This window comes from Phyllopteryx taeniolatus, chromosome 13, assembly GCF_024500385.1.
Source record: "Phyllopteryx taeniolatus isolate TA_2022b chromosome 13, UOR_Ptae_1.2, whole genome shotgun sequence".
NCBI classification, from domain to species: domain Eukaryota; kingdom Metazoa; phylum Chordata; class Actinopteri; order Syngnathiformes; family Syngnathidae; genus Phyllopteryx; species Phyllopteryx taeniolatus.
Window position 1 is genome coordinate 10,527,501 of NC_084514.1, and position 22,673 is coordinate 10,550,173.

Below are 22,673 nucleotides of genomic sequence, written 5' to 3' on the forward strand. Positions count from 1 at the left end.
TAGCTCCGTTTGACATTAAACCATACTGTTGCTCGCAAATACTCACTTCTGTCCTGAGTCTAGCCTCTACTACTCTCTCTCATAACTTCGTGTGGCTCATCAACTTTATTCCTCTATAGTTCCAACAGCTCTGCACATCACCCTTGTTCTTAAAAATGGGCACACTTTTCCTCCATTCCTCAGGCATCTTCTCACCCGCTAGAATTCTGTTGAACAAGCTGGTCAAAAACCCCACAGCCACCTCTCCTAGATGCTTCCATACCTCCATAGGAATGTCATCAGGACCAACTGCCTTTCCATTTTTCATCCTCTTTAATAGCTTTCTAACTTCTCCCTTACTAATAATTGCCACTTCTGGTCCGCCACACTTGGCTCCTCTACTCTTTCTTTTCTCTCATTTTCCTCATTTAACTCCTCGAAGTATTCTTTTCATCTATCCAGCACACTACTGGCACCAGTCAACACGTTTACATCTCTAGCCTTAGTCACCCTAACCTGCTGCACGTCTTTTCCATCTCTATCCCTCTGTCTGGGCAACCTGTATAGATCTTTTCCTCCTTCTTTAGTGTCCAGTCTGGCATACATGTCATCATATGCCTCGTTTGACCTTTGCCACCTCTACCTTTGCCCTAGGTCGCATCTCAATGTATTCCGTTCTCCTCTCCTTCGTCTTCTCGGTTTCCCACTTCTTCTTAGCTAACCTCTTTCCTTGTATGATTTCCTGTATTTGAGGTTCCACCACCAAGTCTCCTCTCCTTTCCTGCCAGAAGATACACCAAGTACTCTCCTGCATGTCTCTCTGATCACCTTGGATGTAGTGGTCCAGTCTTCTGCAAGATCCTCCTGTCCTGAGACCCCTGAGTCCTGAGAGCCTGTCTCAGCTCTTCCCGTAAAGCCACAAAACACTCTTCCTTTCTCAGCTTCCATCACATGGTTCTCTGCTCTGCCTGTCTTCTTAATCTTCCTCCCCACCACCAGAGTCATCTTACACACCACCATCCTATGCTGTCTCGGCACACTCTTCCCTACCACTACCTTACAGTCAGTAACCTCCTTCAGATTACCTTGTCTGCACAAGATGTAATCCACCTGTGTGCTTCTACCTCTGCTCTTGTAGGTCACCCTATGTCACTGCCTCTTCTGGAATTTTTTTTTTACTACAGCCATTCCCATCCTTCTTGCAAAGTCTACTACCATCTGTCCCTCCAAGTTCCTTTCCTGGATGCCATACTTACCCATTACTTCTTCATCACCCCTGTTTCCTTCACCAACGTGTCCATTACAATTTGCACCAATCACGACTCTCTCTCTCTGTCTGGGATGCTCAGAACTACTTCGTCTAGCACCTTCCAGGATTTCCTCTTTCACCTCTAGGTCACATCCTACCTGTGGGGCATAGCCACTAATCACACAACAGCCTCAATTTCAAGTTTCAGCCTCATCACTTGATCTGACACTCTTTTCACCTGTAAGACATTCTTAGCTAACTCTTCTTTTAAAATAACCCCTACTCCATTTCACTTCCCAACTACACCATGGTGAAATAATTTAAACCCTGCCCCTAAACATCTAGCCTTACTGCCATGTCAACCAACTCCAGAGATTTTCCTGTAATAGTCCCAACATTCAAACTCCCCACATTCAATTCTAGGCTCTGTGCTATCCTCTTCTGTTTCTGCCCAAGAACCCGCTTTCCACCTCTCCTTGGTCTTCGACCCACAGTCGTTGAATTTCCACCGACGCCCTGCAAGTGAACGGTGCCGGGTGCGGACGTTATTAACCCAGGTCATGACCTATCTGGTATGGAATTCTTTAGATGAACGCCCACATTTGTTTGGCAAAGTTTTAAGCCGGATGCCCTTCCTGACGCAACCCTCTGCATTTATCCGGCTTGGGATCGGCCTATAGTTTGCACTGGCTTGTGCCCCCCGAAGGGCTGCATTTTTTGCTAATGTTTTGCGTTTACAGTTCAGAGAAAATGATGGAGGCTTTCAAGAAATGCGTCTTAGCAACAGAAAAAACTGTAAGCTGTTAAAAAGCCATTGCAGAGAAGCAAGGAAGTATTTTAAGATGCTGGTGTCTGTGGAGTCCCAAGAAATTCTCAAGGCAGGATCCCCCAAAGGCTTACAGTCATGCATAAAGCTGTATTTTGGCCATCCCTAACAAATTGTTTGCAGTCGCCTCAGGAAAATATTAAGACTAATTTCAAACTGTTTTGTTCAGTGAGGAATGCCAGGTCGATGACCACCAATGTCCTCAAAAGGCATCCCAGGAGAGGTGGTAGATTGACACTGAGAACCTGTGGCATGTTCTTAAAAGGAAGATGTATGAAAGTGGATGGCATTAAATTATATTATATTGTATATTGTTGTAATTATACTATGGGAGGCAATTCTTGCTTTCTCAAATGAGATACAGGCAGATGGACTCAATGGAAGTTCAATGGATTGGTAAAGATTTTTTTTAAAGAGCTCAGTACAACCAATTAGTTTTTTGTTGTTCACAATAATTTGTAACACTGTATTTGAGTAATTTTCAAAACAAATAGTATACTGTTGACATTGTGGTTTTGGTTAACAAAATGGAGTTGATGGAAGCTAATAAATTTATTCATGATGATTTTTTTAATTATTATTTCTTTTTTACTGTTAATCACATTGACCAATTAGGAAACGGAACAATAACAGTCAATACCTAATATTTTGGCGCACAATATACCTCAAGTGTGTACTTACATAAAGAACCTGAACACATAGTATAGTAGAATTCCCTTGTGACTCAGGGAATTATATTATAACTTGCGCTCAGTCTCAACTGCTAATTTAGACTGAGCACGTTATATCAATATACATGTTAGTCATTGTTTATAGACTGATTTCCAGACTCCTGGGGTTATTTCAGCAAGCAGGTTGACTATGCTCTTAATCAAAACCTAAGTTCTTAGTTGACTTCCCCGAACTCAAAAACTGGGATCATTCAGGTTCAGAACAGCAGCTCTGAATTAGTTTAATTAAGTCTAAAGTCTTAAGTATGGTCACCTTGAGCTAAGGTAGTTTCCAGCCACAACAAAAAGATAACATCCATACGTTGATTCACAATGAAAACTGATACAAAAATGTCAAGTTACTTACACATGGACAAAATTGCCGGTACCCCTCTGTTAATGAAAGACAAACCCACAATAGTTACAGAAATAACTTGAATCTGACGAAGGTAATAATAAATAAAGATTTTATGAAAATTAACCAATGAAAATCAGACTGCTTTTTAAATGCGGTTCAACATAATTATTTTAAAAAACAAATTCATGAAACAGGCGGCAAAGTGGTAACTGGTTAGGACATCTGCCTCACAGTTCTGAGGACCGGGATTCGAATCCCGGCCCCGGCTGTGTGGAGTTTACATGTTCTCCCGGTGCCTGTATGGGTTTTCTCCGGGTACGCCGCTTTCCTCCCACATCCCAAAGACATGCAGGGTAGGTTAATAGAAAACACTAAATTGCCATAGGTGTGAATGAGAGTGTGAATGGTTGTTTGTTTATATGTGCCCTTTGATTGGCTGGTGACCAGGTCAGGGTGTACCCCGCCTCTCACCCAAAAATAGCTGGGATAGGCGCCAGCATGCCCGCGACCCTAGTGAGGATAAGCAGAACGGAAGATGAATGAATTAATGAAATTCATGAAACAGGCATGGACAAAAATTATGCTATTCCTCGAAAAGATGGAAAATAATTTGACCATAGAGACATGTTCAAACAAGGTGTGTCTTCTAAGTAGCATCACAGGTGTCTTCAAACTTGTAATTATTCAGTTGGCCTATTTAAAGGGTGACACGTAATCAGTGTGCTGTTACGTGACATGGTGTGTACCACACTAAACATGGACCAGAGGAAGCCAAAGGAGAGAGTTGTCTCAGGAGATTAGAAAGAAAATTATAGACAAGCACATTAAAGGTATAGGCTATAAAACTATCTCCAAGCAACTCGAGGTTCCTGTGACTACAGCTGCACACATTATTCAGAAATTGAAAATCGACAGGACTATAGTCAACCTCCCTGGATGTGGCGGCAGGAGGAAAATTGATGACAAATTGAAAAGACAGATAATACGAATGGTAACAAAAGAGCCCTGGAACAACCTCCAAAGAAATTAATGGTGAACTCTAAGGTCAAGGTACATCAGTGTCAGATGTGGAGACTTCATGGGAGACCGCCAAGGAGGACACCACCGTTGAAAATAAATCATAAAAAAAGCAAGACTGGAATTTGTCAAAGTGCATGTTGACAAGCCACAAAGCTTCTGGAAGAATGTCTTATGGAGAGACGAGACAAAACGTTTCGGCAAGGCAGACACAAAAATTAAACCTACCAGGAAAAGAAGACTGTCCCTACTATGAAACATGTAGGAGGATGTATTATATTCTGGGGCTTCTTTGCTTAATCTGGCAGAGGGTGTCATGAATCTGTGTAGGGTAAAATGAAATCTGAAGACTATCAAGGTATTCTGGAGAGAACTGTGCTGCCCAGTTTCAGAAAGGTTTCTCTCAGTCGAAGGCCATGAGTCTTGAAAAATGATAATGACCCACACACAGCTCAAAACACCAAAGAATGGCTAAGAGCAAATCAATGGACTATTCTGAAGTGGCCTTCTATGTATCCTCATCAAATCCTATTGAACATCTGTGGAAGGAGCTGAAACATTCTGTCTGGATAAAGCACCTTTCAAACCTGAGACAACTGGAGCAGTTTGCTAATGAAGAGTGGGCCAAAATACCTGCTGAGAGGTGCAAGTCTCATTGAAAGTTACAAAAATCGTTTGATTGTAGTGATTACAGATTTATGGACAGGCCAAACCATGCAAAGATCTTAAGCAATCTTTTTAAACATTTAACATGTACATTTATTAAGGAATGTGTTTACATACGTTTTAACAAAAGGGCCAAGAAGAGTGCTTATTTTCACATGATCTGTGAAAAATATATTAATTTCAAATATTTCTGTGAAAGTTGAAAGTTAATGCTTAGGAAAAAATAGTTTCAAAGCTTGTTTGGCATCAGGAGAAAGAGAGCAGATCACAAAAGGAAAACACATCAAAACATCATTTGAATAATGTTCTCCAAGTGAAGGGGAAAAAAATATTCTATAACACTGCCAACTGGAAAAGGCAAAAGTCGCTTCCATCATAGTTGGGAGGGGTAAAAAATACCCTGTAATATTACTGACACAGTCATGCAATATCTGTGTTCCACGTTGCAGGCCGACTTCCTATATCATGTATAATGATTAAATCAAAGTAAACAGTCACTGATGGTGTAGTGGTAGATTCGCCTTACTTTGTTGCAGGCAGCGTGGGTTCAGTTCCGCACTCACATTCACACCTACAGGCAATTTAGAGTCTTCAATCAACCTACCATGCATGTTTTTTGGGATGTGGGAGGAAACCGGAGTGCCCGGAGAAAACCCATGCAGGCACGGGGAGAACATGCAAACTGGCGGGGCTGGGGATTGAACCCAGATCCACAGAACTGTGAGGCAGACGCTCTAACCAGTCGCCCTCCATGCCGCTCGTTTTTTTTTTTTTTTAACATTCTTAATTGTCCTTAGTTATTTAACGCTACACAGTAAAACTACCATAATTTCTCATGTGTAATGCACATTCCCCCCCCCCAAAAAAAAAAAATTGTCAAAAGTCAATAGTGCACATTATAGATAGGTATAGGTGAAAATAGAAAAAACTTTCACATTTTATAAATGTATGCCGCCCTCTAGAGTTTATGAAAAAGCTGTACACTTTCATTCTAATATCCCACCGCCACCTAGAGGTTATGAAAAAGGTGTAGTCTACATTTTCATTCCAATATGACAGGGGTACGTATGACTGCAAATATGTACAGTTGTGCTCATAAGTTTACATACCCTGGCATAATTTGTAAAATATTATTATTATTATTATTTTTTTTTTTATACGACTGATGACTGAACAACAACCATCATTAATTTCTTTACGGTTATGTTTTGCTTAATGATAATGCTTTTCTGAAAGGCTTGACAGGTTCATTTGAATCCCATTAAAATAAAATTATATGTGTTTCGCCTGGCCCTTCATGTTTTCTTTAAAGAATTGTACCCGTCTTACAAATTCTGCCTGGGTAATCAAACATATGAGCACAACTGTGTGTTTTCTCATTTACTAAATAAAAGTAGGGCTGTGATGTTCAAAATAAGAGAAAATAAATAAAAATAAGGCGGCACGGTGGACGACTGGTTAGAGCGTCAGCCTCACAGGTCTGAGGTGCGGGGTTCAATCCCCGTCCCCGCCTGTGTGGAGTTTGCATGTTCTCCCCGTGCCTGCGTGGGTTTCCTCCGGGCACTCCGGTTTCCTCCCACATCCCAAAAACATGCATTAATTGGAGACTCTAAATTGCCCGTAGGCATGACAGTGAGTGCGAATGGTTGTTTGTTTCTATGTGTCCTGCGATTGGCTGGCAACCAGTTCAGGGTGTACCCCGCCTCCTGCCCGATGACAGCTGGGATAGGCTGCAGCACGCCCGCGACCCTAGTGAGGAGAAGCGGCTCAGAAAATGGATGGATGGATGGAAATAAAAATAAAGTATTACGTGTTCCACTAAAGTCTATAACTTCAGAATAATTCTTTGAAAAAAATGAGCAAAATACAGAATCATATGGGTAGAAGCAAAATCATGCATCGTAAAAATGCATTATACGTAGGTAGAAGGGTTTTCCAGAATTTGAGGTCAACTTTAGGGGTGCGTATTATACATGGTTGCACATTATACACAAGAAATTACGGTAATTACGGACTCCCCCTTAATTTTTTTCTTGATTCTGTGTGGCCAATATGTGACACGGTGGAAAATGTGCAAAGGATTGCTCCGCGTGCTTCTCCAGGTTACCACTAAACAGAACTTACTTGTGGTGTAGTGATACTTTCATTCTTTTATTACTGATGTCAAGAGGTTGCTGCTTTAGTCATATAGAGGTGGGTAGAGTAGCCAACAATTGTCCTCTAGTAAGAGTACTGTTACTTTAGAATAATATGACTTAAGTAAAAATAAAAAGTAGCCCTCCACATATTTACTTAAGAGTAAGATAGTACTCAGTGAAAAAAGTACTCAAGTAAAAAGTGGTGAGTAACTTCTGATTTAAAACAAAACAACAAAAAAATCTGCACATGAAGGTCAAATAAAATAAAAATGTATAATATATGGGAGTCCACACAGATGGGCCACTATTTCAATTTTAAAGTGCCCAAAACCAACAACACATGCATTGGGCCCTACAGAAACATTATTTGCTTTATTCACTTAAATGACTGAATTAAGAAGCTGTTTGCTGACCAGACTTATTGATAGTGTGTGCGTCTGTGTGTGAGCGTGCACACGAAAGCGAGAGAGAGAGAGAGAGAGAGAGAGAGAAAGAGAAAGAGAGAGATATTACAGCATACGAAATACATGGAAGTCGAAGACGAAGTCTAAAAATAGATCACGTACGCAATAATGGATCAATCAATAAAAGTATCAAGCGGCATGTCGATCATTATAACAGAGTAAATGTATGAATTCTTAACATAAATACTCAAGTAAAAGTATAAAGTATGGTGCATGGAAACTACTCTGATGACTACAATTTATCCAAGTTACTTGAGTAAATGTAACGGCGTAAATGTTGCGCGTTACCATCCACCTCTGGTCATACAATATACTAGTGAGCAGCCAGGACAATGACGTACCATTTTCTTATGTCATAATAACAGACATGCAAACACCAAAGGCATGCAAAAGGTGACCAAAAAAAACCCACACATATTTAGATGCGTATTTTTTGGATCTGGCATGCTAACAAAAAGTCGTTATGTGTGAGGTTCCACAGATCAATGTGGAGTTCCTCTCAGAAGGCAGCCACACATTTTGCTAACTTTACCTCGAAAACAAATAACCAAAGAGGCCTACACAGCTAGGATTTATTTCCCTCACTTTAAAAAAAAAAGTATCTATTACCTACTGCAGTGCTTGCTTACATGAAACTCAGGCTTTTTACGGTATATTTCCTGTTGGGTGGGTGACAAATATTATATAACAAATGAATCTTAAGCAAGGTGAATATTTTGTCGACTTCTCAAAATCAATAATTGCTACAGAAAAAGAAAACACATTCAGTCCCATCAAAGCAGATGCACTGGACTGTATACACAATGCAGTACTGGTAAAAATGTGGGTGTCTGTCGGGCACTTCAACATATTTTTCTTCCCTTGCTGTGAGGCCGAAAGCATTACGGTGACGGGCTGTTTGAAGACAGCGGAAGAAAATGCAGAGCGAGAGAGCAAGAAAGCGGGAGCCAGTGGGAACAGCAACATAGGTACAATGCTGTAGCTCAGGGGAGGTTACAAGTTTAGAGGGTTTAGATACAAGCCCCTACTGAAGGAGAATGAACGTAAGATATCAAACAACCCAGGAGTAATGGGAGAGATGAGTAGAGAGGTAGAAGGAAGACAAAATGAGAAAGAGAGGGAAATGCTCTCCTCTCCAGTGTGTTGATTCTTTTAAAATATATATCATCTTTCCTTTCTGTTTCAGTTGAGTGAGCGACGACCTTGCTGGGTAGAGCAGAGCGCTTCTCTTGCTTTTAAGTCCCACTCACTCACTCGTTTCTCTTTGAGGATCAGCCAGAGGGATCAGCGGAGGAAAGGGAGTGATAGAAAATGGAAAGAAATGGCGAGAGAGGAAACAGGCTGCAGATGTAATAAAAAAGGCAAAGAGGTGGTTTGGGGGGGGGGGGGGGGGGGGAAAGATAAGACGGGAGGCATAATTAAAAAGTGAAAAAACAAATCAAGTAAGAAAGAAAAGCAGGCAGCCCAACAGAGAAAGAAAGCAGAGGATGAATGGCCAGATAACAAGGATGCAAAACCGTATCCAAAATCATTTATTGCAAATAAATGTACGATAGACTGTATTTGTACTGTTGTTGCTGAGTTTAATTGATGTAGTCCAAACCAAAGCTGAGACACAGGCTGCAATGGCTGGATTTGTAAAACCACAAAATAAGAACTGATTTAAAGAAGTTGAGCTGATGTGATGGGAATTTAAGCCTCATAATTCAAAATTTACAGCAACTTGGATAAATTCTCAATGTTGCTGTCTGTCAAAAGCTTGTCAGAAAAACTCGACCAACATATTTTCCTCTTCAGCGGAGCCAATGTAGAGATAATGAGCAAGCTACAAGAATAAAAAGGGTCAGCAAGAACATGTAGGGGAAACTAACAGGACAACAAATTTGCATAAACACATGCATGGTAAAAGGCGGGCTAACTCACATTCCCATGTGAAATTAAGGAGCATGCATGATGAATAACAGCAAATGCAATCAAGCAAAAACTCGTACACACATGCAATCATTTGTTTTTAAACAACAGTGAAGAAGCAGCCCCGAGTCATGAATTAACACACTCCCACACAGCTGACAAAAAGGTCCACAAAAGCATGTAACGGGGAATATTCAGAGAGGGTCTTGATATGCATATGTGCAAATGTCTTTAGAGAAAGAGCTAACATTGAGCAGGAAGAGGAGGGTGGCAAATGAGAGTTTGGCTCTAAGTGCTACTATGGAGGTTATGCATGTGCACTGTTGCTTTCCTCATTTATCAACCCCCCTCTCCCACAGCACCATCAACCACCCTTTTTTATACTCCTGCGCCAGAGCTCTTCAGTTCAAACACTGCACCACACTGCCTTTAGCCTCCTTCTGTCTCATCTCCTCATGTAACTGGCAGAGGAGGAGAGGCTTGAGCATAACTGCAAAAAAGTCACATACATATGCTGCAAGTGCTAGCAAAAAATATTTAAGCAGAACCCGTTACAACCACAGCGAGCCAAAATAAGGATGTAATTAAAGCTGCAAGGTTTGCTGTTAGTGAAGCTTAATTTAATATATGCTAACTGGCCATCTTATAAGGTAAAGCTGCACACTTATGGGATCCAATACAAGAGCTGAATGAGAAGAAAGTCTCTACAAAAATAAAGCTCATTTTCTTTATAAAAGTAAAATATTTTACACCTCTGCATAATGCAGTGCTTTTACCCCTGCAAAAAAATAAAAGTAATATAAACACGGTTATATATAGTTAAATCTCTGGTAGTGGCCATTAAAACTGTGCATTATTATACTTGTAAAGGCATAATTTTTTATACAGGTTCGTATTGGATTGTATTTAATATGAATAAATTGTACTGGCGTACCGTAATGCAATTATTACTTTATAGCATACTGAGTGACTGTGTAGGATAACATCCTGGATGTGGTAGATAACATTGTGATTAACAGCATTTGGTTGGCTTTCAAACACACACAATATGCGTTTAATCACAATGAATTGGACATTATGAGAACGTGTATGTATGTATGCATGTACAGGTACATCCCAATAAATTAGAATGTGGTTGAAAAGCCCATGTATTTCAGTACTCATATGATATATAGGGTCATTAAACACAAACAAACAAACAAGAGGGCAAATTCCTGCGAAGATTCTACATTAAAAAACATTTTTATCAGTTTCTTGATTGTTTGCTACGTAATATTTTTGTTTCGAGAGATGGTGAATTTGGGGTTTTTAGTTGCTGTAAGTTCTAATCATCAAAATTATACATATACATAAAAAACAAAAAATCATGAAATATTTCACTGAGTGTGTGTGGTGCATCTGTAGATTATGAGTTCCACTTTTTGAATTGAGCTAACTAAATTAAGCTTTTGACACTATTCTCATTTATTAAGATATAACATGAGAGATAAGTGGTCACTCACATGGATGGCCAGAAATAGAAGAGGAAGCATCTGATGATACGAAAAGCAACAACAACAAAAAAACACGGGGGAAAGACAAAACGGCGGCAGTGAGGAGACGAGAGAACCATGAACAAGTGGAGGGAGAGGGGTGGCGTTTGGTGAACGAGGAGGGGCAGAGGTCTATTAACCTGGTGCGACAGGGCGTGTGCTTGTAAATAAACATCAGGTCGAGATTATTCTGAGCACGAAAGCCCAGACTGTTGGGCCCTGGGGTCAGAGTGGGCCCATACCTGGCGTTCACTCACTCTCTCTCCCACACTCACACATGCAACACACACATTCACACAGGCACACGCGCGCGGACACACACACATACACGCACACGAATGACAGTTACCCACTGGTGTGACAAAAACATGATCACAGACACATACATTCCCAATATAAAAATCCACAAGTGTGTATTAATTGAAACTCAATTTAAATTGATACAGTAGACTAACACGATCAAATGTAAGCTGACAGACATATCTGTACACTAGGGCTTGGCGATCTGGCACAAAAAAACAACAACAACAAAAAACAAACAAAAAAACATTCTATTATCGGTCCTCGATTAGTATCATGATTTTTTTTTTTTAAACTTTTTTAAAATATCCGCGTTTTAAAGCATCTGCACTGAAAACTAAAGAAGCTAGAGAGTAGTTCAACATTTTATTAACGCCTTTTGTTAACAACACTCCTCATAGTCAATATTTAAAACAGTAACCTCAACATGGTATTGGCATACTAAGCAAATAAGGAAAAACTATTTTCACTCAACAGTGCAACGAACGTAGAAAAATGTAACAACAGTGCACTAGTTTGAACCCAAAGTATTTTTGGAAGTACAAGATACAAAAGAAAACAAACTGCCCTCTCTGGGATAATGAAGACACCTTGTATTGTAAACATTATTATTCTCCAGTTATGAAGCTATTGTTATTGTTGACCCTATTATTGCTCCTTTCAAATGTGCATCATCTTTAATAATATTATATATTAACTAGTTTTGCCATCTTATCCCATCTGAATAATGATGACACGATTAGCTAGGTAACAGCACTGCTCCACATTGCTTTGGAGACACACACAACCGGTTATGGAAACTCGCAGACCGGCTGTCCACCTCCATTGCCGGTCCGGCGCACGGGCAAAGAGTGGCCACCGAGGACGTGCTGTGCTGTCTGTGACGACGGCTGAGTTGGACCCAGAGTTTTGATTTCGCCAGCCGAGGAGGCACGTTTTCTGTTTACTCCCACAACTGGCAACCGGAAGTGGAGAAGGAAAAGGACGACTGATTGGCTGCTGTCACGCATATTCCTAGCATGTTAGATAGAGGAAATACGCAAAAGGTTGAGCATCGAGATTGACAGGAAATTTATCATGATCTTCGATCTCGAGCATATAATCGCCCAGCCCTAATGTACACCAAATCAACCAAGACAGCATACAGAAATAAGAGGAACCAAGTTTAAGTGCCCACCGACACATGCCCATAAGCTCACACTCACACTACATGCAAAGTCTCTAGTTGGGTTTCCATGGCACCTTATATTCTAATTAGAATCGGTTTAGAAGCCCAGACTGAGTAAAAATGCTCCATATAAACAACTAAATCGAAAAAAAAACCAGGCTGAAACCGAATAGAATTTGATATGCTTGCACAGGAGTAGTATATTCCTTTACCCAAACCGTTCAAAAGTCATGTAAAGAGCTCAATCAGAATAGTTAGGCTGCGTTCTGTCTGTGCTGTCTTGATCTAAATGCGCACTTGAAAATATGGCGGCTTCCAAACAGAGCTGCGACGGAAAGCTTGTTTTTAACGACTTGTATCATGTTTTTATTAAGTTGTTAGTATAATAAATGTGGAAAAACAATTGCAACTACTGCTAAAAAAAAACCGACATCCATCTTGATAAATCACGTGATGTTTGCATACTGTAGATCTGCGCATGTCACACGTCTGTAAAACGTCTGTTCTGATTATATGTGGTGGCAGATCACATGTCAACAGTTGACCAAAGATCTTCAATCGGAATGATTAAGCTTTTACAGTATGTTCCTTACAACTTAGTTTTATCTGTTTGTTTTATCTGTTCATCTGTCCCAAAAGCTGTGCAACATTTGGGTTTTCTTTTGTAAACTTCCACCCTGTAGCAATACTTTTTGGGACAGCGGCTTCCTCCATGGCGTCCTCCCAAAACATTAATTCTTGTTGAATGTTTTACTTTAATAGATTTGTTAACAGTATGTTAATGTGCCAGAGAGTTCTGTAAGTCTTTAGCCAACACTCTAGGATTTTTTTTCCTTCACCTCTTGAACATTTTGCACAGTGATGACTGCTAAACTTACTCCATTTATAGAGAATCTGTCTTAGCGTGGACTGATGGACTGATGGATGTAACTCTTTCCAACTTCATGCAAGTTAACCATTCTTAATTTTAGGTCTTCTTAGAGTTATTTTGTGCTAGGCATGGTTCACATTGGGCAATGCTTCTTGGAAATACAAAACTAAAACCTGGTTTGTGTTTTTTATAGGGCAAGGCAGCTTTAACATACACTTCCAATCGCCATCACATTGACTGGACTCTAGGGTAATTAGCCTCTGATTTTCTCTTGGCGTTCACATACTTTTTCCACCCTGCACTGTAAAAAGTTGTGCCTTTATGAATGTTGTGTCCAATTAAAAAAACATACAATATAAACATATTAATTAATCCCTAACCTTCTTTGCACCGCGGACCAGTTGGGAGTCGGCATTTTTCTCACGGACCGGCTGTGGTGGCCTGTGTATGTGTGTGTACATGTGTGTTTATATATATATATATATATATGTCTTCCCTCACTTCATCGATCATCCTTCTCTTAGGTCTTCCTCTAGTGTTCTTGCCTGCCAGCTCCATCCTCAGCATCCTTCCACAAATATACTCACTCACTCTCCTCTGGACGTATCCAAACCATCAAAGTCTGCTCTCTCTAACTTTGTCTCCCAAATATCTAAGCTTGGCTGTCCCTCTGATGAGCTCATATCTAATCCTATCCAACCTGGTCACTCCGAGAGTGAACCTCAACATCTTCCTTTCCGCCACCTCCAACTCTAGATTTGAGCCCAGCTTTTTCACGATTTGCTATAGTGGGTGATTTTCCAGTGTAGTGACTCTGACCCAGTTGCCAAAAGCTCCCCCACAACTTGATAAGCTGCTTTCTTCCAAGCGGCCCTGCTGTGCGAGACAACCACTCGAAGACGCCTACTGGACCTTAACCTAATTAGCAGCTTCCCATCAAATCTGGATTCCCAGCTTCAAAAAGACTCTTTTCCTTCTTTTGAAGATAGCGACCAAAAGGGCCCTCTCTCCAGGGAGACCAAGCTGGGACAGATCAACAACGGAACGCAAATGCAGCAATGAACTATTTGCTTAATATTCAAACATGCATGAAAGGCGCCACACACTGGCGTTTGAGAGTACTGCAACCCGGAATGGTTGTTTTTAACTGAAGATAAAATGTCCGTTTTGATATTTCACGAACCCTGCAGAAATATTCCAAATGTATGCCTTGATGTTTGTGTCACTGTGTCAACTTTACAGGTGCAACTGCAAGACTTTGAGAACAGTTAGCCTTGAGTTGAAGCTCAAACAGCATGAAATGCGATTGGAACCATAAACAGTTGATTTGCCATGACAAAAATTTTATCAATCATCCTATATGCTTGATCTACGAGTGAGACTACAAAGTTGGGAGTATTTTATATTAAGATATGATTTTTTTCCCACCATTCTTAGGGCTAAAATGCCAACTGAAATTCAAGTCGATGGGTGTGGTCTTTTCTAACCTTCTCCGACCCTTAGACACGCCCCCTGGGTATTTAACCCTTGAATCCCGCGTTTCTCGCTCTCTTTTCGTGTCTCCCTTCTCTTGGTGGTTCCTCTGGCTTGTGCGGGGTGACCTCGGCAGGGCTCGGCTGTGCCACCGCCCCTCCCCTTCCTTTTGTTCAAGCACCCGGCTCGGTAACCGCGAGCCTTGGGATTGGGGATCCGGCTTCCTAGCCTCCGTGGATCACCGCTGTTAAGCATCCAGAACAGTTGCTGCTGAGGTGCCAGATGCGCTCCCAGCCAAACGTGAGTTCTCTGAACTTACTACCGGATCCCGGAAACAGGCAGGGAGAGAGACGGTCATATTCTCTCAACGAGGCGTGACGAACAACTTACATTTTTCTTCTTCCACCTCTTTTCTTTTTGTTTTATTTTTCTGCATCTTTTTCTTTTTCAAACAAACCTGCTTCGTTTTCCTCCTGAGATGCGCGGAAAAAGACCATCCCCACCGACCAGCTGATCTATGGTCGTGATTACCACACGACAAGCGTTGCTAGGATATACAATATTAGTGCCTAATAATTCCGGGGAAATTATTAGCGTCACACAAAATCCCAATTTTGCGCTCTCTCTCTCTTGTCCGGACTGAGCGCATTAAACGCTCACGTTTTCAACTTTATTCCAGCAACACGGTGTTCTATTTCACTTTTCGTGCACCTATCTTTCTTTCTCTCTTTCTTTCACCAGTATTAGTGTTATTTTCTTCCGGTAGTTAGAGTCTGTGTGTTTCCCTATAGATCCCTTGTAGATGTAATTAAATATTCTATAAAATTCCACTCCTTGTTGTGTTTTGAGTTTAATAAGAAGACCCCTGTCATCGAGGACTTGTATTTTATAAAATGTGGCAACCTTTAGATTATGAGGCTGATAAAAGGTTTTTCGTCGCTTTAACTAAGTTATATATATATATATATATATATATATATATATATATATATATATATAAAGTGATGCGGTACCCTTTTCCAGACAAAATAGCAAGATTTATAACGTTAAGCATCAAATCATGCTAAATGTATTTATTATTATTTATTTTAATTTATTATTTATTTATTTTTTAAATAAGTTACGTTTTATCCAAACGCCAATACACGATCAACGATGTGGCCCTACGATAGCTCTATGACGCTAAAATGAAAAGTCTAGGATGTTTGATTTTTTTGGATACCTTCCATGTAGTGTGACATATGAATGACAACTCTCCGCCAGCGCACCTTGACGTTGACCAATAGGATTGTGTATTCTGACCGGCGCATCGCTTCCCTTGATTGCCGTTGTCAACATACTTGGTCGCCTTTGTCAACATTTACTCACATGCACAAACCGTTTATCGAAGCTTTAGAGCATGATTTGACAGAACGCCGGCATGTTTACGTACAAACGTTAGTGCTAGGACTAGCTTACTAGGCTACATGACGTTTTGTTGCCTGCTTGCAAGCCCTATTAAAAGTATGTGAACATAGCTCAAGCCCTCCATGAATGGACAGCCCAAAAAGTGCTCTCCCGAGCACCGATGATGACCACCACAGGTTTTTCATTTTTCTCTTATTTTCCAACACAATACATTGGTCCGAGCAATTGTTGTTATTACCATGGTAACAGGTGAATCGGGTTGCATTGACCAGTTAAACGTTTTCTGTTCCCACCTCCCTGACAGGTTTGATTTGACAAGATAAAGCCCAGCGATCGTAAAAGACTGGATATGGTGGTATCTTAATAAATGTGGCTGTAGTGTTGAAAGTGGCTGACCGAGATACGACAACATTTTAAGGCGATAGTCTCACATAGTGCCATTGTGGAAGACCAAATTTGTCTTGTACTCTGCTCCAGGCATAACTCTGGCCTCTCTTTTTCTCCAAAATTTTTAACCTTGGCTGTCCCTCTGATGATCTCATTTCTAATCCTATCCAACCTGGTCACTCCTAAAGAGAACCTCAACATCTTCATTTCTGCCACCTCCAGCTCTGCTTCCTGTTGTCTCTTCACTGCCACTTCTCTAATCCGTACATCATGGCTGGTTTCACCACTGTCTTATTAACCTTTCACTTCATCCTAGCATAGACTCTTCTGTCACATAACAGACCTGACATTTCCTCCACCCATTCCATCCTACTTGGATCAGTTTCTTCACCTCCTTACCACACAAACCATTGTTCTGGACTGTTGACCCCTAGTACAATGTACTATTGCCAGCCAGAATGCAAGGCCAATGCATGTGGTTGCAAATGATGTACTTACTGTTCAATACTTGGAGAAAGGTAGAGTTTGGGGAAGACTTGAGTCGCCTCAGCATCCTCAAAACTCACAGAGAGAAGAGCCACATCTTCTCCAGGGTCCAGGGTTGTGTCCTATGCAAGGAAAAATATAATGTAAGTAAACTTTTGAGTAACATGGGCTTATACTGTACTTCTGAGACGTGTGGTAATGGAGACATTATGCATTTACTTTTAATACAGTTAAAGTTTCCAGGTTTCTTTATAAAAGTTCTTCGAGATTATTCATTCAAAATACACAGAGCATAAAGAATTATGGCACACTTAACATCCACTTGTAAAACCATGGTTAAAATGACTGTTCTGGAGCGGTTCTGTCTCATGTAAATGGAATACTGGTCAGTCCGCCTTCCTGCACTATGGGGCCCATGACGACCAGGGAAAGAGCTAGGCGAGTTTGAAAAGGTAAGGAGTACTACTAGCTAAGATTGTGGTGGAAAAGATGAGCGGCCATAAAGATTTACACTCACGGAGGAAGCACTTCTTCACCTAGCCACTGAATTACACTTGTGACTTTGAGTAACAAGTACTACAGGCAGCGGAGACATTGCAAAACAAAAATACTGCTGCTAAACGTGTTTATCAGCAAACTTTAAATTGTGGAAAAAAAAAAAAAGCTTTACATGTCTTCTTTAACGCTAACGCTTAAGGTGTGTTTGACAAAGTAATTCTAGTTCTGTACATGTTGTCTGGTTACACCGAAAGGGCAAACGATTTCTGAGGTTTCAGGTGTGAGAAGACGTTTCTGAGACCTCTCAACATTATTCAAAAAGACATTAATAAGAGTTGGAGCACATAATGTAGCAGATCCATTAGAAAGATGGAAGAAAGCTTTCTTTCCAGACTAAGTGAACCAAAAAGAATCTTACAAACACAGACGATTATTATGTATGTGTACGACAATTGCTCAAGTCCTAAGATGCCGTTGACTGTAGAAAGGAAAAGAGGAGAGACACCAGAAGAAACATCAGTTTTGCTTCATGGTACATTAGTTTCAACATCTGTAACATGAGGCTGAGATTATGACTGGGAGCACCAATCAAGTCATGTGTGAGATGGTTACAGAGGCCACCCGGAGCTGCGTGCTAAAACTTTCATCTGCCTCTCAGAGGTTCAAGTTTCTCATTGTGCGATGTATTTCCTAGGGCGTGGCCACTTCTCAGGCACTGTCATTAGTGCAATTTCACATCAAATATTATGGGCTCTTTCTCTCTCCTGCCCTTGACAAAGACTCTGCAGCGATAATCAAATGTCTTACAGATGGTTTGAACTCATCCATTTGTTATAATTGCTGCTGTTTGCCATGGTGAGGGGAAATCTAACCACCATACATGATGGACGGAGGCACAGTTCAACCAGTTTGTAGCAAAGGGGCTTCCAATGTGATCAGACCCTTAAGCTAATTGGACAGATTTTGGTCTGCTGATCACAAAATCAAACTAATCTTCGACTTGAGGAAAAGGGGTGGAGGAAGAAATTTATTTCGTGAAAATGTATTAAGTGAAGTCGATTCGATAGAAAGGACTGAATCCCCCCAAAATGTAATCCATCTCAATAATTGCTTAAAAAGGTTAGCGTAACACAGACAGCCTTCAAAATCATAACAATCATTCATTAAAAACATATAAATCTTTTCAGGAAGTAGTATAAACTATTAGTACATATAAGAGTCACCATTAAAGTTTTTTGTTTTTTTTCCCCCTCAGCACAGACCTCTGCCAAAGCAGAGGCATCATTCGGTACTTGTTTGTTTGTCCATCTGTTTGTCTTCCATGTTAAAATAACTACAAAATTTGCCATTATAGTCGTAGTGGTCAGAGCCTACAACATAGTAGTGGCCAAAGACTTTTTCACTGTACAATATCAGCCACTCTTTTGCGCACTGAGAAAGTATGTCTTGTCGCAGCAGATACATTTGGGGGTAAAATCATAAGGAGTAGAAGGGAGGCAGTGAAAGATGGCAGGGTATGTGGCAACCAAAAGTGTCGCCTGATGGAATCAGCTCACATCAATATAGTCTGCATCAGTAAACATGGGCTGCTCTGTGTCTCACAGCAGCGCCGGCGGCTTCTGCCGCTGACGATATGGGACAGATAGGAACAGGCATTAAGATGTGGTGCTGCAGTGGTTTGTGTGGTTTGGGAGAAGATTATTTTGCTCCAGTTTGTAGCTGTCAAGTCCTGTTCATGTCTTTAAAGGTGATTTAATAGAGGGTTTTTTTCCCCCCCTCTGAGACAGGGAACACAGATAGACGAGAACTAACAGGAAGGTGACAGGGCCAGAGGAGGAACATGGGCCAGCTTGTAAACAACCTTCATGGGACTGTCACAAAATCTGTTCAGAACAAGGGAGCTGTTGAGGAGAGAGCCTTTTCATGGAATGATTCAGACTCATCTCTTTCCAGCAGACAGCAAAGAGCTGCCACAAGTTATATTACATCAGTGAAACAAACAAGCAAAAAGTAACCCTTTAATTCTCAGCTTTTTTTCATCATCATTTAATGTATTGTGTATGGAAGCAAAACTTGCTTTGGAAAGTAGTGTAACAGAACAATCAAAATATACAGTGGGTACGGAAATTATTCAGACCCCCTTAAATTTTTCACTCTTTGTTATATTGCAGCCATTTGCTAAAATCATTTGTTAATTTTTCCCCCCTCAATGTACAACCCCAATTCCAATGAAGTTGGACATTGTGTTAAACATAAATAAAAACAGAATACAATGATTTGCAAATCATGTTCAACCTATATTTAATGGAACACACTACAAAGACAAGATATTTAATGTTTAAACTGATAAATTTTATTGTTTTTAGCAAATAATCATTAACTTGGAATTTTATGGCTGCAACACGTTCCAAAAAAGCTGGGACAGGGTCATGTTTACCACTGTGTTACATCACCTTTTATTTGAACAACATTCAATATACGTTTGGGAACTGAGGACACTAATTGTTGAAGCTTTGTAGGTTGAATTATTTCTCTTGCTTGATGTACAGCTTCAGCTGTTCAACAGTACAGGGTCTCCGTTGTTGTATTTTACACTTCATAATGCGCCACACATTTTCAATGGCAGACAGGTCTGGACTGCAGGCAGGCCAGTCTAGTACCCGCACTCTTTTACTACGAAGCCACGCTGTTGTAACACGTGCTGAATGTGGCTTGGCATTGTCTTGCTGAAATAAGCACAGGCGTCCATGAAAAAGACGTTGCTTGGATGGCAGCATATGTTTCTCCAAAACCTGTATGTACCTTTTAGCATTAATGGTGCCTTCACAGATGTGTAAGTTACCCATCCCATTGGCACTAACACAGCCCCATACCATCACAGATGCTGGCTTTTGAACTTTGCGTCCATAACAGTCCGGACGGTTCTTTTCCTCTGGCTCTGAGGACACGACGTCCACAATTTCCAAAAACAATTTGAAATGTGGACTCGTCAGACCACAGAACACTTTTCACTTTTCAGCAGTCCATCTTAGATGAGCTCGGGCCCAGAGAAGCCGGCGGCGTTTATGGGTGTTGTTGATAAATGGCTTTTGCTTTGCAGAGGAGAGTTTCAAGTTGTACTTATGGCTGTAGCGCCGAACTGTATTTACTGACATTGGTTTTCTGAAGTGTTCTTGAGCCCATGTGGTGATATCCTTTACACATTGATGTTGGTTTTTGATGCAGTGCCGCCTGAGGGATCGAAAGTCACGGGCATTCAATGTTGGTTTTCGGCCTTGCCGCTTCCATGCAGCGATTTCTCCAGATTCTCTGAACTGTTTGATGATGTTATGGACCGTAGATGATAAAAGCCCTAAATTCCTTGCAATTGTATGTTGAGGAGCATTGTCCTTAAACTGTTCAACTATTTTCTCACACACTTGTTCACAAAGAGGTGAACCTTTGCTTGTGAATGACTGAGCAATTCAGGTAAGCTCCTTTTATACCCAATCATGGCATACACCTGTTCCCAACCTGTGGGATGTTCCAAACAGGTGTTTTATGAGCATTCCTCAACTTTATCAGTCTTTTTTGCCACCGTTTTTGGACCGTGTTGCAGCCATAAAATTCTAAGTTAATGATTATTTGCAAAAAACAATAAAGTTTGTCAGTTTGAACATTAAATATCTTATTTTTGTAGTGTATTCAATTAAATATTTGTTGAACATGATTTGCAAATCCTTGTATTCTGTTTTTATTTATGTTTAACACAACGTCCCAACTTCATTGGAATTGGGGTTGTACACACGGTACCCCATATTGACATAAAAAACTGAATTGTTGAAATTTTTGTAGATTTATTAAAAAAGAAAAACTGAAATATCACACAGTCATAAGTATTCAGTTTTTCACACCTGGATTTGGGGATCCTCTGCCATTCCTCCTTGCAGATTGTTGTATTAAACAACATGGGTGCTTTGAGTTTGGGATAATGGAACAGATACACGCGGAAATCTGCGCTCAGAGGGACGCGACACAGCTGCGAAGAGCTTTGAGACTGATCAGTGGACGTTACCTGCTTGAGTGTCTGTTCTCGAATGTTTCAAGAACTCTGATCTTACTGGCGATTCGTCTGAACCAGGGATGGTTGGAGCTGTGCGCCAAGGCATCAGGTCAATGGTGGTTGCGCAGGTAGAGAGAGGCAGTGGACCTGAGTGCCAGTAGGAGTGAGGCGACTGGAGCCACTGCTGCAGGTGAGCTACAGTGGCTGGGAGCCCTCAGAGAGTGACGTCCTCTGTGGGCTTTTCCTAAGTGGGTTTATGTCGTTAAGAAAGGAAGGCGTCATGCTTCAGAGAAAGCTGCAGCTATGTTCAACCCACATAAAGTCCCTTCTTGGCAGAAAAAGAAACTATTGTGGGCACCAGAGCTACAGTTAAAATAAAAAAATGGTCTGAACGCAGGTGAGTGTATTTGCCTCCATGTTTTCACCAGACTCCGATGCTGTAACTTTGTCTACGTATATAAGGTAAAAAATTGACTGTGGGGTTAACTGTCAGTGGATTGCCACTCTTAACATTAGATAAGGATCATTTACAGTGTCTGCGGAATGTAAGGAAATTGAGATGTATCCTAATGCAAATTAGGATGAATATTGAAATAAACTTAATAAATAATAAGAATAAAGAATAAACTGTGTTATATAAAGTAACACTTTATACCACCTGGTGGCCGGGCCTGCACCCATGGGGCCCGGCCAGGCACAGCCAAAAGAGGCAACGTGGGTCCCACTTCACATGGGCTCACCACCTGTGGTAGGGTCCAAAGGGGTTGGGTGGAGAGTGAGCTGGGTGGCGGCCAAAGGCGGAGACCTTGGCGGTCTGCTCCCCGGCTACAGAGGCCGGCTCTAAGGATGTGGATTGTCCTCTCGGTGGCAGGGAAACAGCCCAAGCTGGTATGCCGGGTTGAGAAGTTCCGACTATATATAATTGGGCTCACCTTCACACACAGTTTGGGCTCTGGTACCAGTCCTCTTGAGAGGGATTGGACTCTTTTCCACTCTGGAGTTGCCTGCGGTGAGAGGCGCTGAGCAGGTGTCGGTACAGGCGATGCCTGTATGTTGGGGGTTTATCCGGGTGGATGAGAGGGTAGCCTCCCGTCACCTTCGGGTGTAGGGTGGCGGTGGTTGGTGGGGGGCCCTGACTGTTATTTGTGCCTATGCAACAGCAGTTCAGAGTAGCCACCCTTTTTGGTGTCC

At 41.1% G+C, this 22,673-nt stretch overlaps 1 protein-coding gene across 2 annotated transcripts in view; it reads right to left on the bottom strand.

The window, feature by feature from the left end:
- The window catches only part of babam2 (BRISC and BRCA1 A complex member 2), a 111,429-nt gene that overhangs the window by 26,133 nt on the left and 62,623 nt on the right, over positions 1-22,673 (bottom strand). For both annotated transcript variants that reach the window (XM_061793977.1, XM_061793978.1), the window contains one exon: positions 16,955-17,064. In XM_061793977.1, the coding sequence (XP_061649961.1) occupies positions 16,955-17,064 (110 nt within the window). The remainder of the gene's footprint in view (positions 1-16,954; positions 17,065-22,673) is intronic.